General features: G+C 40.2%; 1 protein-coding gene across 1 annotated transcript in view; it reads right to left on the bottom strand.

Annotated features, from left to right (window-relative positions):
• Window positions 1-2,202: 2,202 nt before the first annotated feature.
• The window catches only part of LOC111267047 (ATP-binding cassette sub-family A member 17), a 29,883-nt gene continuing 14,362 nt past the window's right edge, over window positions 2,203-17,723 (bottom strand). Inside the window, exons 14-23 of the mRNA XM_086971182.1 lie at window positions 14,064-14,143; window positions 13,609-13,842; window positions 11,101-11,999; window positions 8,646-8,753; window positions 7,222-7,350; window positions 6,890-6,973; window positions 5,457-5,669; window positions 5,033-5,212; window positions 4,776-4,862; window positions 2,203-3,043 (exon numbers count right to left, since the gene is read on the bottom strand). Of these exons, the coding sequence (XP_086827308.1) occupies window positions 2,957-3,043; window positions 4,776-4,862; window positions 5,033-5,212; window positions 5,457-5,669; window positions 6,890-6,973; window positions 7,222-7,350; window positions 8,646-8,753; window positions 11,101-11,999; window positions 13,609-13,842; window positions 14,064-14,143 (2,101 nt within the window). The 3' untranslated portion in view covers window positions 2,203-2,956. The remainder of the gene's footprint in view (window positions 3,044-4,775; window positions 4,863-5,032; window positions 5,213-5,456; window positions 5,670-6,889; window positions 6,974-7,221; window positions 7,351-8,645; window positions 8,754-11,100; window positions 12,000-13,608; window positions 13,843-14,063; window positions 14,144-17,723) is intronic.

Here is a 17,723-nt window from a genome sequence, read left to right as displayed (position 1 = left end):
GAACCGAGCAGAAAATAACTGATCTAAGGCTTGCTAAGTAAGATTCTAAGTTACATTTCAACTTAGAATGCTAGTGGTCTCTCTCTGTAAGCTGCAAAAACTAGTGCACCTGAATCAATTCGATACCAAACGCTTCATGAATAGCGTTTGGAATCGATCTTTTATTATTATCGAACTTTAAATAAAGTTCGATAATTCAATATTATAATATTCAATATAATAAAAAATTCGATTGATACGTATCGAGCATAGCGATTTCAGTGGTCTTTTGCGGTCTCGGAAACGACTTCAGTTTGTGTTCGCACGACTTAAGTGTTCTGTATTGAAAGTGTGACCAGGGTCCGTAACTGCATGCTCATGAGCGCACGTATCGCCAATGGGAATTGGTGGGGCTGTGTCCGATTTCGGGGGTTGTGTCCGATTTCGATGTCCTGATTTCGGTAATAGCCGTGGCAGGATTTGTGTAAAATATCCTCTATTAGATATGGCACTTGACAATTCGTATATGTCGGTGCAACCGCAGCATCCGTTAGCGTACTTCTACCATTGTGCTGTCTTCTGCTAATACACGCAAAATCATGAAGTTGTAACCTCTAGCTCGCGTGAGACTGGCATTAAGCCGCCAGGGTGCAACCATCTGACCTAGTTGAAGCGCCTTCACTGACCTCGATAATTTGATGTCGTTCCGGACGTTGAGTAACAATAAAAAGTTACGATTGTTACGATTATCAATGTTTTTTGGAGATGTGTGTGGAGAATTTTAGGATAATCTAAATTGACCTGAAGAAGTGTTGCTTTACACATAGGCATCTCTATCCATGGACCTTTGAAGTCGCCTGTTCAGTTAAACCTATATCAAAATAAAATAGCTTGACATCCCCACTCGAATCAAATCTGATCAGCTGCGGTCCCAAGGACATCGTCAGGTTAAGTGGTGTGCTGGCACAACTCATGTATGTTTCCTACAGTAGACCTATGCAGGCTTTTTTGGACTTCCTAAAATGACTGGGTTTGCTCCTAACAGCACAGGTCAAAGGTTTTGAGTTGATAGAAAAGATCAGTGCCTGCCGAAAGATTCGGCAGACAACGTCTAACCTTTCCCCTAAAAAAGGGAGATGTTACGCGTCATTGTTTACCTGATCGAATTGTTGGGACGTCTCAATGCCACTTACAGATTTTTACACAACTTACGTTCAAATTACAATATAACAAATATCGATATAGATAATAGATTATGAGGATGAATAGTTCTATTCACAGCTAACCACACACCACCTATTGACCAAATTAGCTGTTTTTTGTAACCGAACTATTTCCTTACAGTAAAACTGTCGCTTGAAACGTTCGTGGTTATTTACGTGTAGAAACTTCCCTTTTAATGTCTGTGACATCCATAAACGATCACATGTGAACAAAAATAACAAACAAAGTCTGAAGTAAAATTCAGGGAAAATTTAAGCTTCCGTACCGTCTGCCATACTATTTGATTATAACCTATGGCTTATATTCAGTTATCTAGGATATGACCGGCCCGCCGCCGAAAACACTTCGGAATTAGGCACAGCCAAAAAGAGCCTTAAGCGCGAATGTCAACGCTGCACACTCGTGACGTGTAAAATCGTAGGCGTGAATTTCCGTATTACACCCGCTGGCTCGCTGACTGTTCGAAAATCACTTGCCTGCTGACGTCCGATTCGCGTATACTGAAGGTCTTCATTCTATATGGTTACCTTTATGTGAAAACGTGGTTTGACAGAACTGATCGCGATCCTTCAAATGTGACGACAATAGATTATGACAGATCAATGCTTCGTGTGATGGTATGGTAGTGGCGTGAGCGGGTACAGAAGGACAGGTAAGCGGTCCAAGTTGGCCTCGAGCGATTGTTTCGAATTCGAGAAGCCACCCGTCTGGGGCAGAAGCAGCGACAGCTTAGGTTACTGAAAGCTCGTCTTCAATGGCTGTGTCCTTTTCATCGATCTCCTTGGTTTATCTAGCACTTTCAATAGGAGCTCGTTGCTGTGTTCGCTAAGAAAAAATAATGTAGTTGGAGACGCAAAACACGAGCACGAAATGGATATTAAGGCCCTTCGACAATGAATAAATTAAAAGTTACTTACAGCTTAAATTTTTTGACACACTTCCAAACAAAGTTTGATTTCGAAAAAAATGACATAATCGTTAAAATTAATTAAACTGACAGACTGATGCATCAAATTTAAAATTTTATTGTGAATTATTTGTCATTTAGTTTTTTCTTCTATTAAAATGCCCGATTACTGTATAGGATTTAAGCTCCCCTTCTGCAGATATTTTATTTAATATGTCAAATTATAATTAATTGTATTCTTCTAAGAGAATGCTCAATAAAATTATCCAAGTACAATATTCAGATAAAATCCTCTCACGTTTGCTGCAATGATGACATTAATTCTTTCACAGTCTCCTCAAATTTGTCATGGTGACAGGCTAAATTAGATCATCTTTTTCTGTTCACAGCCGCTTATACTGATATAATTTTTACTCATATTTACGCGACGCCTCTTCGTCATCATCAGTCACCCTTGAATTTGGTTACTATTTTTTTGAACTAGAGGAAGATCTAGCTAACGTATTTCCATACACCACTCCAACGGCAACGACGAATCACGCTGAAGTCCTAACATCATACAGTGACTCCATGGATGACTTCTTAACATGTTTTCGTCATTTGCAAGGGTACAGGTGCCTCACTGGCTGTATTTGGTGTTGGAGGATATGATGGCGTGTGACGCTTACCGCATCTATAAACGTTCTGTTTCAACTTGTAGAAGACACGTTGCTATGCACAACAAATACTTTCGGGCAAATTCAAAGTAAAACTTTATTCCATAATTTATATTTATATATGAGTAATTCAATTGTTAGCAATATTCTCCGACCATTTCGGTGGCTTTGTCCGTGTTTTTTGGAGACATTAGTCTGCTCCATATGATATGGGAAGATGTGTACGTTGTTGTCCGATATTATTCGACAAGAGGGACGACGATGTTGAACTGTCCGTCTGTAAATAGAGTAAACGCAAAGTGTGCAATACATTTATCATCGCTATGTTGCATATGTGTCGATTGAGACTGTGGTTCCGTTATTTAAGTTGTTTAGATTGGTAGCCACGCGAGGCTACTCGGATCATTTCATCGTCACTAAAAATGTAGCTAGAACTTACAAAAAAAGAAAAGTGTCGCTAAACTGCGTTCATTAAAGAGTAGTTGGTCGCACTATGCACCTGGGGGCAATTCACACACTTTGGAAAAAAAATCGAAATTTAGCAGAAATCAAAATTTGAAATTCTGAAAAACCTCTGCTCGCCAATGCTTGCCTCTCAAAATTATTGCTTCGGCAATTTCCGGAATCATCGCTCGAGCCATTTATTAAATCAATTAAAGCAAGTAGTAAAAATGTCGTGCCCTTTACGTCGGCGACTATGGCCTTTGATCGCCGCTTATAGTACGATCTAAAAAAAAATGTGTGTTATATAGGCTCTATCATTGAACACATGGTACGGTTTTAGCAATTTAGCTGAGTACACTTCGTAATACTTAAGTTGAAGTATTAGGCTGAATATAATCCATGCAATTTTTTTTAACTGAACTATTGTCGGGTACATGGAATATATGTCATTTTATCTACGCCGGTTTGTGCCATGGACTTAAGGAAACATGGCTTTTCATTAACGCTCGACATCGCCGGGCGACACGCAGTCACTATGACAATCAGAATTCTCACCGGTGACTAAAAGTGGTATCCCTCCGTCAATATGCAGCAAACAAAAAAAAGCGGCTCCGTGAAACAAGTCCAGAGCTGAACCGGACCACCATCGTAACAAACTATTTATGTTCGGTGGCCTGGAGGGGTCTTCAATACTAAAAAAATGCTTGAGGAGAACAAAACGGTTTACAACGATCTGTATATGGTCCAGTCTTGTTGGATGAATAACGCTACTTAGCAGGCTTGGTAGACCTTCTCCATGGCAACGCTATGCCGCATATGCAAAAGATTGTCCAAGGAAGAGCCTGACCAACTGCTTTTTCTGCAATCGCAGTATTGCCCATACTATGCTTCGACAAACAATTGTTTTTTTATGATTACTAGCAAACAGAGTGATCGTACATTTTACAGCGAAAAAAATCTTAAAATCTGACTGACTGACGGGTTCAACACCAGATCTTCCAGAAGGTGGAGAAACCATTTGGTTGAGTTATGTGAAAAGGTCGTGGAAGCTGGCAGCGAATACATAATGCATGTTTTGAAAATTCGGTTTTTTGTTAGGTAAAAAAAATTGAATTTACTCGGGTTCGATTTTTCTCCTATTTTCTTCCCTATCTTCCACATCTTTTCAGGTGCTTCACGCATAAGAGGCTAATTTTCTAATACAAGTCGAATACAGGAAATAGCAAACCCTTAATGCGTCGCTTTTTTTGCTATGGCCTAAATAGGTCATTAAGCCCATCAACTATGACGTAGGCGCAAACAAAACTTCTAAAACAATTAATAAGCACCAAATTTTACGTATTAGGCGCGGACCTGTCCATTGTAATTATTTAAAGGTTCACGTCCTATGCTGCGGCTAATTATTGTTTCAGACGACTGATTCTGCCAGCACGAAACGTAGTGTCTATGCCTAGATTTGTACACCTTACATTTTTGTTTGTAGGTTTTAAGCTCTGTAGGTAAACACGATACCGCATATTTATGCATATTGCATGTTGCACACGAGCTAACTTCCAATCACCTACATCTTGGTCCATAAAAGCATCATCGGTATTGTGAAGATGTGGGCTCCTTGCGTGGAACGATTTACTTCCCCTCTGGGTCATACTTAACTGGAACAACGATAACAAAAACCAATTTCAAACTCCGTAGAAACATTACCGGATATGGATGAAAAAATCTATAAAAATTGATCATAAGTGTTACCTATACATGATATACTAGCGTGTTTCAATAGCTCCTTAAATAAACCACAGTGTAACTTGACATAAGGGTACACTACGGATGGAAGATGCTTTACGCTCAGGGAACTGCGCATATTGTCGTCGTCGTTTATTTTGAAAGGTGATATCGGATGCAGAATGAGAGAATCATGATCCTGATCATGACGTTCCTGTGATCGACCGGTGGATTCGCGTGGCCGCCTCTTTTTATTGTGCACTGTTTTCAGCTTGGGTTCACGCTGAAAACGTAACACGTTTGCGCACATTAACAAATCTTAGCGGCTGACTCATATATATATATATATATATATATATATATAATGTACACACATACGAATAAGCTGCTGTACGATGCCAAGTGCAAGAAGTTAATCGGTAACTTGTAGGTTCGCCAACGCGTTTCTGCATGTACCTTGTGTTAACAAAGACAAGCTTGAATATTGAACAAAATTTAGTTCTAACGATATTTTTGGAAAGTTATACCCTTCGAAAGTAAGGAGGACGAATGTCAAGGCTGCTACTCTTGATCTCATTGTCAACCATATCCCGAGCCTCCATACTGGTTAAAAGGGACTGTCCTTCTTTAAGGCCTGAACTGATGAGCCTGGATGGGCTTTGGCTGTACATTTCATTAATACGGCTGGTTGACAATTGTTCGTCCTCGGGCGTCGATGGGCTCGAGCTTTCTAAAAACGGCTGCGAAGTGTCAAGTTGAAATAAGAAAACACAGTATATAACAACTTGTTAGACTGACACTAAGAACATGTGGTCAAAAAAATAGCGCTGTACTGGCTTCGATAGGGTCATCGCAATCTTCACCTAAACGTATCTTGTCCTTCCGACCATTGTTAGCATGTCTCAGAGGAAGTCGATCTATATCCGCGCCAATTTAGGCCGCGAAGCACAGGTAAGGATATTCGTTGTTAAGGTCGCTGTTTAACCACCAATGTGTCCTCAGAATCCTGATGTATCCAAAGAGCTTTCTAAGTAACTTCGGAAGAAAAATCATACAGAGATTTAAGGTGGTCAGGTCAGATGGCTTAGCCTTTTTGCTAGCACGTTTTATACTTACAGTTGACGGTCTATCATTGCAGTTGCTTTCAACAAAACCGTCACGCTTGAAAGAGATAATCGAAAGATACATGCAGTTCCATACTCACGCTGCGGAGGCGGCAGAGCCGTATCTCGCTTTCTGTCAATATGGTTATATGAGGCTTCTACTATATCCAAATGGATACACCGTGTACTTAGGTCTCCTTTGATAACAAAAAGCAAAATACTCACTGCTGCGTTCACAGGATCCTGAATTCCCGTAGAATAGAGTTTTTTGACGATGTCATGCATCTTGCTATCGCTAGCACTGCTCATTACCAGGGCGCTACGGATATTATTCGAGAGGAACACCCATAGAAATTCAAAATAATCATCCGCAGAAAATGCAAAGAGGGGCTTTTCAGTTCTCAATCATTCGAGGCAGTCGCCATTGGTGGAGTCATTCTCAAGAATTGCTATATAAGGTGTGTTATAGTACCACTTCGTTCATCAAAAAGCATAATTGTAATGCGTTTGCACCCGATCGAAATGATGAAGCTGCTATCGGCTGATTTGTATGGAAGATACTGCGGAAGGGCCAATACGGCAACATAACGTGACGTTCTTCGTCATAAAATGCCGTTAATTTCTGGATTGGTCTGCAAGGGCAGTGCTCTGTGGCCATTCAGACACTCACGATAATCTTCCGCTGTAAACACAACGGAGAAACAGGTGGGCATCTACCTAGTGTGAAGTACGTACATCGTACACTAAACGTTTGGGCTGCTGTTTAAGGAGCGCGATACTAGACAGTCAACGAAGGTATTCGAAAAAAATTATGTTATTATTGTGTTATTAACTTCCAGGACTGCATTGTTCCGTACCTCTATAGTGACTGTATCAGGAAAGTCTGAATTCGAACGATCCTCACGCGTACTTTCACGTTCTGCCTCTGACCATTCTGTTTCCTGTGAACAAGTTTATATATATACACATATTTAGGACCGTACCTTGCTTGCGTCATTTGGATGAGGGCAATATGATGAATTTCATTAGCTATAAGGCAAAACATAACACGGTTAGTCAGTAATTAGAGCATATTTGAATGACACTACCTGCCATGAGCACAAACTCGGTGGCATTATGAGACCCAGTTCTCCCCTTTGCTTCATTTGCGTAGCTGCAAGAAGTAAAAAATCGTTATGTATTTACGTACATCTGTTTTACTGGGACGTGGCTTTCCCTTAGACATGTCCTCAGTGCGCTGGTTGGTAATAGCGCCCAATGTGAAATCGCGTTTGCGTGCAAATGTGAGAAAAACTTCTTCTAGTGATGTATCGGATACCTGCAAAACCCTCAACACAAGTTCGTACAAACAACTGAAGTCGAAAATCTTTCGAACAGATATGTTTTTAGCTTATATTGTACGTCGGATCACCTGTTCACGTAATTATTATGCGACCCGGGTTTCGACAACAGCTATTTTCCATATAATATCTTACTCAATTCTGTAAAAACTGACCTTAAGGAAGTGCCTTTATTTGGGCGGAAGCAAGCTTGTTTTTAGAAAACGTTTATTTTTCAAAAGGGCGATATAAGAACTGGTCTGCAGTCATGCACATTATTAATTTACCAGGTCTATTTACAAATGTTGTAAGCAGTGACGCATAAAAATGCACTCTTCTGGTCCTTGAGCCTCACTCATTGCTAAAACTTTGCAACAAAGCTTTGTAGAGAGATAACCTCACGAGAATAGATATTCTATTGAATTTTCTTTCAAACGAATCGAATACCCCAACATATTTACCATTATGCACTAGGGCATTTTTTTTTTACTGAATTTGTTTTTTTTCGAACGTCCATCAAATCTGAGAAGTAGACAAACTTTTTAAATTTGACCCTTTCATTTGGCTCGAGTCGGGTTCAATGACTCTCGATGCATCGATTTTTGCTAAGTTTAAACTTTTCTAATTACAGTCGATTTTTTACCTTTAAGTTTACCATATGAGCTTGAAACTGCACACGTCGCAATGAGAAAGAAGGACTTAGATATATAATAAAATAAATATATATATATATAAAAAAAAAAAGATTAGTATCGCTACCCATCGCCACAGATTTTCAAACTCATATTAGAATTTATAAAATGCTCTAGATTTGTACCAAAGGTAAGCAGTGAGTAAGCAGTAGGCGACTGTTTTGAATAGTAACCGTGCTGGACTGTGTACCATAGAGATTGGTCTGTTCAAAGCTTTTCGATAGAAATTTCACCCTTATAGCTATACAGAGATTTACGATGCGGCGAACTACATCGATAGAAATACGTTACGTCAAGCTTTGGATGATTCTACTCGAAATCCAATTTTTCTATTAACCAATAGTGGCCCTGTCAGCCGAACGTCCTCGAAATCTGTCAAGGATTCTATCCAAGATCTGTCGGGACAAAGCGTAAAAAAGGTATCAATAAATACCAAAGATCCAGTGTCAATTTTACCGATCAAGATGCTAATTGCAGCCGCAAAAAAGCTTTTTAGCTTGTGCACTTTTTACGATAATTTGTAAGTTTGCCTAAAGATTAACTACCCAACCCGTAGTGCATATATTATTAGTCCATACATTAAATGCATCTATAGATAATACCTGGACATCTTCGATTGATAAGGTCGGGTCATTGCGCATCTGCATGATACGTTCAAAGACCGCACTCCAACGAAGAGTCGCTTTCGCCACGTGAAACTTTAGCAGACGCTGTTGATACAAATAGAATGAGTGTGTTACAAATAGGTTTTAGCTAGTGCGCCCGATAAGAAGGTATTTTAAACTAGGAATATGCTTGAGACAGATACGAAAATCCAGACTGTATTCCTTCGGGACGCGCAAGAAGCATTCTCCTAATAGGAATAGTGATGCATTGGGTTGCAGATCCATCTTGCCCAGCCTCACTTCGTATAATGGCGCCGTCACCTATGACCTACACGTAAAAGCTTACGATAAACTTATTATGGATTTAAGATTCACCTTATAGAAATTTAGGAAAGTTATTATTTTAATGTATGGGAACGAAGGTCGTTGTTTTATATGCCAAAACGTCATTATCGACGATTTAAAGCCGTGGAACCGTCCGAATCCTTCTGGATTTCCTCTGGTAAGAAACTACAACCTCCAACCATTCATTATAGAGGTCGCGTATCAGTGGGTTTCTGTAACGTTTCAGAAGCTTCAGAAGTACATTTCTTGGCATCACTTCTGTGCCTTGCATTTAACAGTGTCGAAAAGCGTGATAAAATTAACACCTTTGTTAGTTAATAATAACTAATAGAACTATGAATGAATTAATAATTAATTTATAACTACGATAACTTATCAATACTAATAATAATAAAGTAATAGTTTCTCTGTTACAGGTCGTCCATGTCACGATCTAATATGGCCAATTCGCCATTATTTAAAGAGAATCATGCACAGTCCAGCTGGCATTTTGGTCCGTTTTCGAGACACGCCACAGAAACGCATGTATATATATATATATATATATATATACTACTTTTACCTACTATACTTTGGAACAATTTAGCAGGTATTTAGTACGACAAATAATTGTTTGCCTCATAGGTAATAGTGCCGTTTTGCTAACGATAATCATGAGACACGATTTGCTTTTTGTGAATTGTGCCTCTGCTCTTGGTTTGCTTGGCTAGCAGACTTAATATGTTTTGGTGGAAGTTTATTAGTTAAGAAGTACGCAAAACCACCGGACCAACTCATAGCTTTTCAAATCACGCAAAAAAACCTGCACGCAAAAAAGCCTGTTTCAATTTAAAGCTCCTACAAATGAAAGGATCGATTCATACTTTCCCAGTTTACACCTGTACTACTGAAAGCTAAAATCAAGCCAGCATCGTAACCTACGTAAAATTTCTGCTCTTACTGGGCTGACAGATACCGCCCCTATGCTTCGTCTTAAAACATGGAATGACTAGATTTACTTCGTTAAGCAAAGCAACAATAGGAAGAGTAGTAGTATTTCATTGACAACGAGTCTTTCATTTACGCTACACCTTCTATGTGGCTCTTCACAAAGTCAGGCTTTAGGCAAAGTTTAGGTTCAACAGGTCTTCTTTCCCCGCCGTTCAGTCCAAGTTCGTTCCGCCGGCTGTGGTTTTGGTGGCTGTGTAAAATCTTCAGATTGAAGAGAGCATTCAAATATACGTTAAAGTAATTTTTGTTAAATTTTTTTAATGAGCCTAGTCATCAAGCCTATTCCGTCAGCAAGAAGAACGAGTTATCGTGGTCCTGAGGGGAACATTTGTTTCAGAAGATGACTCGATTGACGACAGAGAAAATCTATGCTGTTACGACGCCAGTAAACTTGCTCAGTAATTAAGTTTAGGGTTCACGGAACTGGCAATGGTCATATAGCTTCTACGGGATCTAAATAAGTCTTGTGCGTCTTGCGAAGTCCCATACGAGTTCTGGTAAAAAAGCTACGTTGGTTAAAGAGAAAGTTGCAGGGATCTTACAGAAGAACTTTTCCAGAGTTCCTTTAGGATAAAGTTAGGAAAGGACTAAGAACTTCTGCCTATCATGTTTACGGTTTTGGTCCGTTCACAGTGTAGCTGAACTTGTTTGCCTTTGACGGACTTCAACATGCTAACGCTTAAGGCTATTATTAGAGAAACATTTGACCCTTCAGGGATTACACTGAAGCCAATTCCCTGTAAACTGTAAAAACTGATCTGAGTTTTGTAAACAACCATAGAAACTCTCGTAAAATTTTTAACTGAACTCACATACCCTATTCATTTACGGGGCTTTTATAGATGCGCTCATCGGATAAGTGTGCCTGAGTGTTTGCTGTAAAAATACCTTTCGATAATTGAGTAGAGCTAAAATTGTTCCGTTAATTAGAAATAAACATGAAATAAAATGATAAAGAAAGCCGCCCTAACCAAAGCGTTTCTTTCATTTTTCGAAATTTCGTTACCCGAAATTGGAAGGAATAATTGCAAAACTGTTTTTTTGTCGCCCCCTATAATTATAATAATAGCTTCGAATGTCATCGTTGATTCATTGGTTAGCCATATGTTTACGTCACCTGATAGCTTTGCTGGAGACGACACCCGCTGGGGAATAGTTTTTGCATTGCCTGAATAACTGCTTTCGCTTGCAGCTGTGAATCGACAGATAACTTCACTAGCACAGTGAAACCCTGGCTAAACTTTGTCTTTAGGTGTTGTGATGACCCGACACAACGGATGCTACCCTCGACCATTACGGCAATACGCTGACAAAGCGCTTCGCATTCGTCCATTGAGTGCGACGTCAGTAGACACGAAGAACCCATCTCAGTTTGAAATCTTGCCAGCGTATTCCAGATTCTACGACGAGCTCGAGGGTCGATTCCAGTTGTCGGTTCATCGAGGAGGAGCAGGGAAGGATTGCCGACAATAGCCAAACCAAAACTGAGTTTCCGTTTTGTACCACCGCTGTAGGTCTGCGTAAGCTCATCCGCACACTCTGCGAGCTCGATGATGCTCACGATATGAGTAACAATTGTATCCGTCTGATCGGCAGCTACTCCGCGGAGTGTACAGAACAATCTAAGCATTTCATTCCCAGTCATAAGATCGATTAGAATATTTTGCTGAGGACAATAGCCAGTCTGTTCGTAGAGCCATTGGGTATTTGTGCGCACATCCTGATCCCGAATGTAGGCGGTTCCTGCCGATATTAATAAGTCGTTGGTCAGCATTCCGAGTGTCGTTGTTTTGCCGGCGCCGTTCACGCCGAGAAGGCCGAAGCACTCCTTGCCTTGAACGAGAAATGAAACTTTGTTCACTGCGAGGAACTCGCCGTAGTATTTAGTCAAGTTCTGAACCACCAAGGCATAGTCCTTCATTCGATTGGCGCTGGTCGCGTAATCGACACGACGGCGTTCAGCGACTACATCCGGGTCTTCCGGTCCGAATAATACGGTTGCTGCACCAAGTGGCTCTGAATGGGGCAACGGTAATATTGAAAAACGTTACACGCTCGGTTTTTATAGTTGATGAGCATTGGTGAGTTATTGGAGTCTTCATTTAATGTAAGGAAGCAGCTTACTAATATGTACCCACGTTAGGACTAGTTCTATTTATTCAACACTATATTCAGACTCTTTACGATCTGTAAAATACACAGGGATTATTATCCAAAGTGAATGTAATTTAGAGACGAGTTGACACGTACTAGATTATACTGATAGCCGCCAACCTTCTTGATTTTGTAGGTGAAAATTTGCACACGGTGCGAACTTCAAATGCATGAATTGTATGACGGCATAACGTACTATTGACTATAGAAAAAGTTTGTAACGAGGATCAGAAATGCAGTTTCGAAAGATTTCCGATACTTCTTAGGTATTATACTGCTCGGCATAACTCGATAGTCCCGCGGATCGTACTCTCTAGACAAGCAGATTCTCTAAACATCAGAACGAACCCTGCCCACATAACGAGGAGTCGTGCAAGTTAATCCTAATCAAGAACACTATCCCAAACTCTTCTCTCAATGGATCGCATACGCGGAATTTTTAGCAACAGATACCAGGAAGGACCAATTTGGGTAACGAATGGCGCTGCTTGAAGACGGAAGAAGACAACTGGTGCTTCAGCATCAGTAACTGGGTTCACTTTGCAACTAGTCTAGATAGCAACAAAATGAGATAGATATGGTTTGAAAGGGAACTGCAATCCGTGGAGTTATTCACGCAGGTCAATCAGGGTTGTTGGCCTAACGAAATGAATTGACCTGTGAAATAAATTCATAAAATCAGCTACGTGCAGAATGACGAAAAGACAACTGGCACTTTTTGCTATATATTTTCAATAATGCTTAGGAATCAGCGCTTTATATTTCTGATATTATGCGTTTTATAGAAAAAAAAAAAAACACTGGACGGTCATATACTGGGCGAATTGGAACGTGCACGGATTAACGTAGATAACACATTTACTGATTTAAGGTGCCTTCTCAGAAGCTGAATGTACCTTCAGAGTCCATGCTCCAAACTATTTCTAAATCAGCTGCACCTATTTAAGCTAACTCTTGGCTCCGGATATGATCTACTTGTTAACAAGACTTATCGTGAATAGACTTAGCGAAAACAGTTCACCCCGCGCTTCCGGTAGGTAACGCTGTGAAAAGGCCTCCAAAAACAACCCAACGTTTTCAGATGTTTCAAACTGCGCCTTAAATTGAGTCCTGCAATTACGCAGAGAGGATTAAAAATCACTAGGGTAACTACATAGAAGGTCTTTTGTCCTCACGAGTTCTATACACCTGTGCACCCTCAATAGCGATTTTTCTCTATGGATTCGGCGTAGTATGATGGCAGGTTGGATAGATTTGTTTGACGATTGAAAGAACATTCTGCGCGTTGCTTTCGGTCACATCAATCTGATCCTTAGAAATTACTATTGACGCATGTGCTTCAGGAAGCTGGAAGTCTCGATTGGACATGATGAGTTGATCTATTTATACTACTGCACTGAGGGTGTCGTGCCTTTCAACGCACCCGAGTTCTAGTAAACGGGAGTTTCGATTTATATCATAGATAACTAACCTTTGTCCTCTATGTTCCAAAGCGTCTTCAAGTCACGAAGTTTCGTATTTTTAGCACGTTCCAAAAACACCGTAATTCGCAATTGATACTTTTCCAAAACGTAAAGCAGGGTCCAGGCCACTAGACCAATCATGGTCATCCAAGTAATCTGGTACCCACAGCCGTAAAAAAAGTCAAAGGCAAACGGGTTTTGCTGACCTGCATAGCAAATATCTGCTCCTCCGTTAGGACACGCTAAAGAAAATACACGAAAAACATGATGATATCACTCGTTGAAGTTGGCATTCAGCAATTAGAGGATCAAAATAGAAGCAGATGGCAACGACTTTCCATGAAAGTCTGAGAAACACTTGCTGAGAAAAGCGTCAGATCACGACAGTGCAGATTCTTTTTACCCAGCAAATAACCTAACAATCATAAGTAAGTTTGGCTTTCAGTTTGACGTGTTCGCAGACCTCTGTCAGCATCGGTCTTTTTTGTAACATCATTCAACATAATATTGAGACATTTCTGGTTATTCGAATATACATATATTCTGGAAAAGTTACGTCTCCGTGTACAATACGGTTACTGTATTTTAAAGTAGATCCAAGACTGAACGGAGCACTTCTGATTCGAAAGGCAGAATGAGAGTACCCCCAACATCCCCAGCTTCTACACACCGATTCCATAGAATAGTAACAATTTTAACCAGATGACTAGTTTAAAAAGAAAATATTTTACCCATGTGGCGTTACTGTATTCTACTCCGTTTTGACAATGCTAAGCTATTGTCTCGATATCGCTAACCTTCATTCATTTTCTTATCATGGACTAATGAGAACGATTTTCGGTAACTTCGAAACAAAAAAACGTGTAAGTAGCTTTTTTTTTTAAAAAGCCACTTTTTTTTTTTTTTTTTTTTTGTAGATGTGTGGACACCTCGATGAGTGCATTGACTCGCTTCCCTTTTACAACTAAAATATTTCACCAAAGCACTAAACGTTCGCCAAAAAATGGGTTTTCCTGGATCTTTTTATGCATGATTAAGCGATATTTGTAATATACTACAATTGACGTTCTATAAAATGTGCAAGCGCACGTGGGGTACAGACGCTGGCAACAGGGCCTAAACAATTCCTGAAATTGTTTGCAGAGCGTGACGCGATGCACTCCGTCATAATTTTTGCAGGTTTCCTTGGTAACGCCATTTAATGAAATACTGCCGATCGCCCATATCACTGCAAACGTGGGTGTGATGTGGAGTAACTGCAGACGAGAAATGGAAAGAGTCGATTATAGTATGTAAAACAATCGCTAACTATACAATACGAATCGAAAGTTCCCTAGCTAAGTGAAAAATCGATGGCATAACGAAACTTGTCCGTCCAGTATTATAAGTTCAACTTGATTACACAATACCTGAACGATAACATATTCGGAGCTTGCCAGCCTGTTATTGGACAAATGAGAGCCTTAAGAGGCAGTTAACCTTCAACTCAATGCAACAGATAAATCGGCGTATCGCGTTCTGACGTCATACATATTACGCAAACGCAGATTGCCCTTTCATACACTGTGTACAAGCATCTGACTCTAAGGCTCCTCTTTATATTTACGTGAAATTTATGCCAAAGGTGCCGTTAATTTATGCCATATCACAACAATCCAGACCGGTTTGTCTATTGCAATATAATAATAATAATACTAGCAGCATACCTTTGCAAAAAAATGCGGACCATAGTACCAATAAAGAACCAACTCAATTCCCAAAGCCCCGATTCCGAAGGCAAACGGTATTAGCGTGAGATACTGTACGAGTAGAAGGCCTTTCGCCGAGTCCTGCAACCAGTACGACGTGTATGGTATTTGACGGTTATTTAGTCAACGACAGTTTCCTGTTTATTGATTTATCGCATGATTTACATCCGCGCAGTTGCCGTCTATCATGAAAGCCGCGAAAAGGCCTCTGAGGGCATTTTACCTAAAGCTTTTTATACCTAATAAAAGTACAGCGGCGAAAACATCAGTCGGGAAAGCTTTTAGATATGTTAAAACGTTGTGACAGTCGTTTAGAGCGTCCGCAGGATTAGCTTAGGGTTAGGGCTTAATGAATAAGCCCTTGTTTGCTTCGTCACTGACCCATTATTGACAGGTCGGCATAAACAGGAATTTGTTTTACTATGCTACTGATACAGAGCCACGAAGCTTGTCTCTTCGATAGAGCAATCGGTAATTGCTATATATAAATAAAGCAATAATTGATATGGCACATAGTGCGTCAGATGGCAATACTGTTATGAATGAAACCGACATCAGGTTTATAGGTTTATGTCAATCAGAAGGTATCTTCTCTACACTAGCTTTACAAACAAGTGGGAGCTTACAAGGGTAGATTAGTTTTTGCCTATAAACATAAATCTTCATCGTAAAAAAATCCCTCAATGAGTCGAAGTCGAATTCGATATGGCAAATGCTTACTTATAGAAACAGGCTCGAAAACTGGCCAACAATTGATAGCATCGACACAGTTGTAAAGCCAACGCGAAAGTGAATTTTGTAATACCTATGCGATCTTCGTCCTAAATTTACTCTCACTACCAAAGCTTTTTCCAAGGATCGAACACACTGAATAACATAGTTAGAAATCTCAAAATATTTAGGATAGGCTTGTAAGCCTGATCCAGAGGCAATGTTTTTCCGCATTGAAATTGCAAATGGTTAAATGTCAAGCATTTGTCAAAAAAATTCAGCTAAAAACAAAAATAACGTTCAGAAGAATAGCAATAATATCTAAAGCTAAATGCACGCAAGCCGACCGTTTAACCGTGATGATACGTCGAGGAAGATTCTTCGTGGATCTTCCCTGTTTTCCCTATTCTTCCCCATTCGCCTCCCAATAAAGATATCTATAAATGAAGATTTCAGCAAGACCGACAAACGGTGTTGTGTCAGACAGAGTTGACTACTCAGCAATACTGTCCTGAGGACCTGATGCCTAGCTAGAGGTGAAATGGTCCAGCCGCGCGTAGAAGTGCCCTGCTATGATGGTGGCAAGCAGGGTCCGCGAGAGCTCGTAGGCTACCCGCAAGCTTTTCCACAACGGTGAACATACCCTCTAGTGCTTGCTCATAGTGCTTGCTCGCACATACTCTCCTAAAAACCGCATTCTAAGGTGGCGCAGGGTCATGACGTTGTTTTACACATGGCGCCGATTGAGGTCCAACTCTATGATTATAGAATAAGCTCAACCACTGGGACGGTCGTGGCCCGTTACCCGAATGGGCCGGTTACCCAGAGCTATAGGAGCACAAGCATGTCGACTGTATCCCACGCTTTCCTGATTTTTATCATCTGAACTAGTTAAAGACTAAAACAATGGCATACAGGAAATAAAACGCTAAAAGAAAACCTGAATCATAAAATAACCTATTGGCGTCCGGCTTGCACCAGGAGATTCAATGTAGTCTTTCTAACAGGGAAATAAAGAGTACGGTTTTCAGTCATTTTAATGTACTTTGTATTGTACAATATTTTTTCAGAGCCCCGAATTCCGAATTAAATTCAATAATATGTGTTGTAACAAGTAACATCTGGCCGACTTGGAACTGAAAGGTAAAAAAAAAAGATGTTTCGTACCGAAATGGGCTTCTGCTGACGATTATTGAAAATGACACGTCCACTATGTTTTTAATAGAAAAACTACAATTTGCCCAAAACTGTCGATAGAGAAATACCTAAAGGAACGTTTGCATCAGATACTGCCGTTAGGCTGTGTTTTTGACGGTCGACCCGCAGCTGGTGTCTACGCCAGGGTTTCAATCTAGAGCACCAAAAATATTCGGGCTGACTAACAGGAACTGACCCTCTAAGAAAACCAAATCGCAGGGTCAAGCTATTGAGATGACTGATTTCGTGGATTTAGAAACTACTTGCGAGTCCCTTTAAATAAATCCCGAGTTATTTGACTGCACAGTGATCACTGTAAACAAGAAAAGAGGTTCACTCATTGGCCCAGTATTTAGAAGGTATTTGGACCTGTTAGTATAGAAACTAAAAAGGTCTCATTTCTAGATTTCATTATTTACGAAATCGAGCCTAGAAACGGCGTCGTCTCCAGATCCTAGACTTCTAGT

Source organism: Varroa jacobsoni, unplaced genomic scaffold, assembly GCF_002532875.2.
Source record: "Varroa jacobsoni isolate VJ856 unplaced genomic scaffold, vjacob_1.0 scaffold_1142, whole genome shotgun sequence".
In the NCBI taxonomy this organism is placed as follows: Eukaryota; Metazoa; Arthropoda; class Arachnida; order Mesostigmata; family Varroidae; genus Varroa; species Varroa jacobsoni.
The sequence above is the reverse complement of the archived record's forward strand: the minus strand, read 5'-3'. Positions and strand labels throughout refer to the sequence as shown.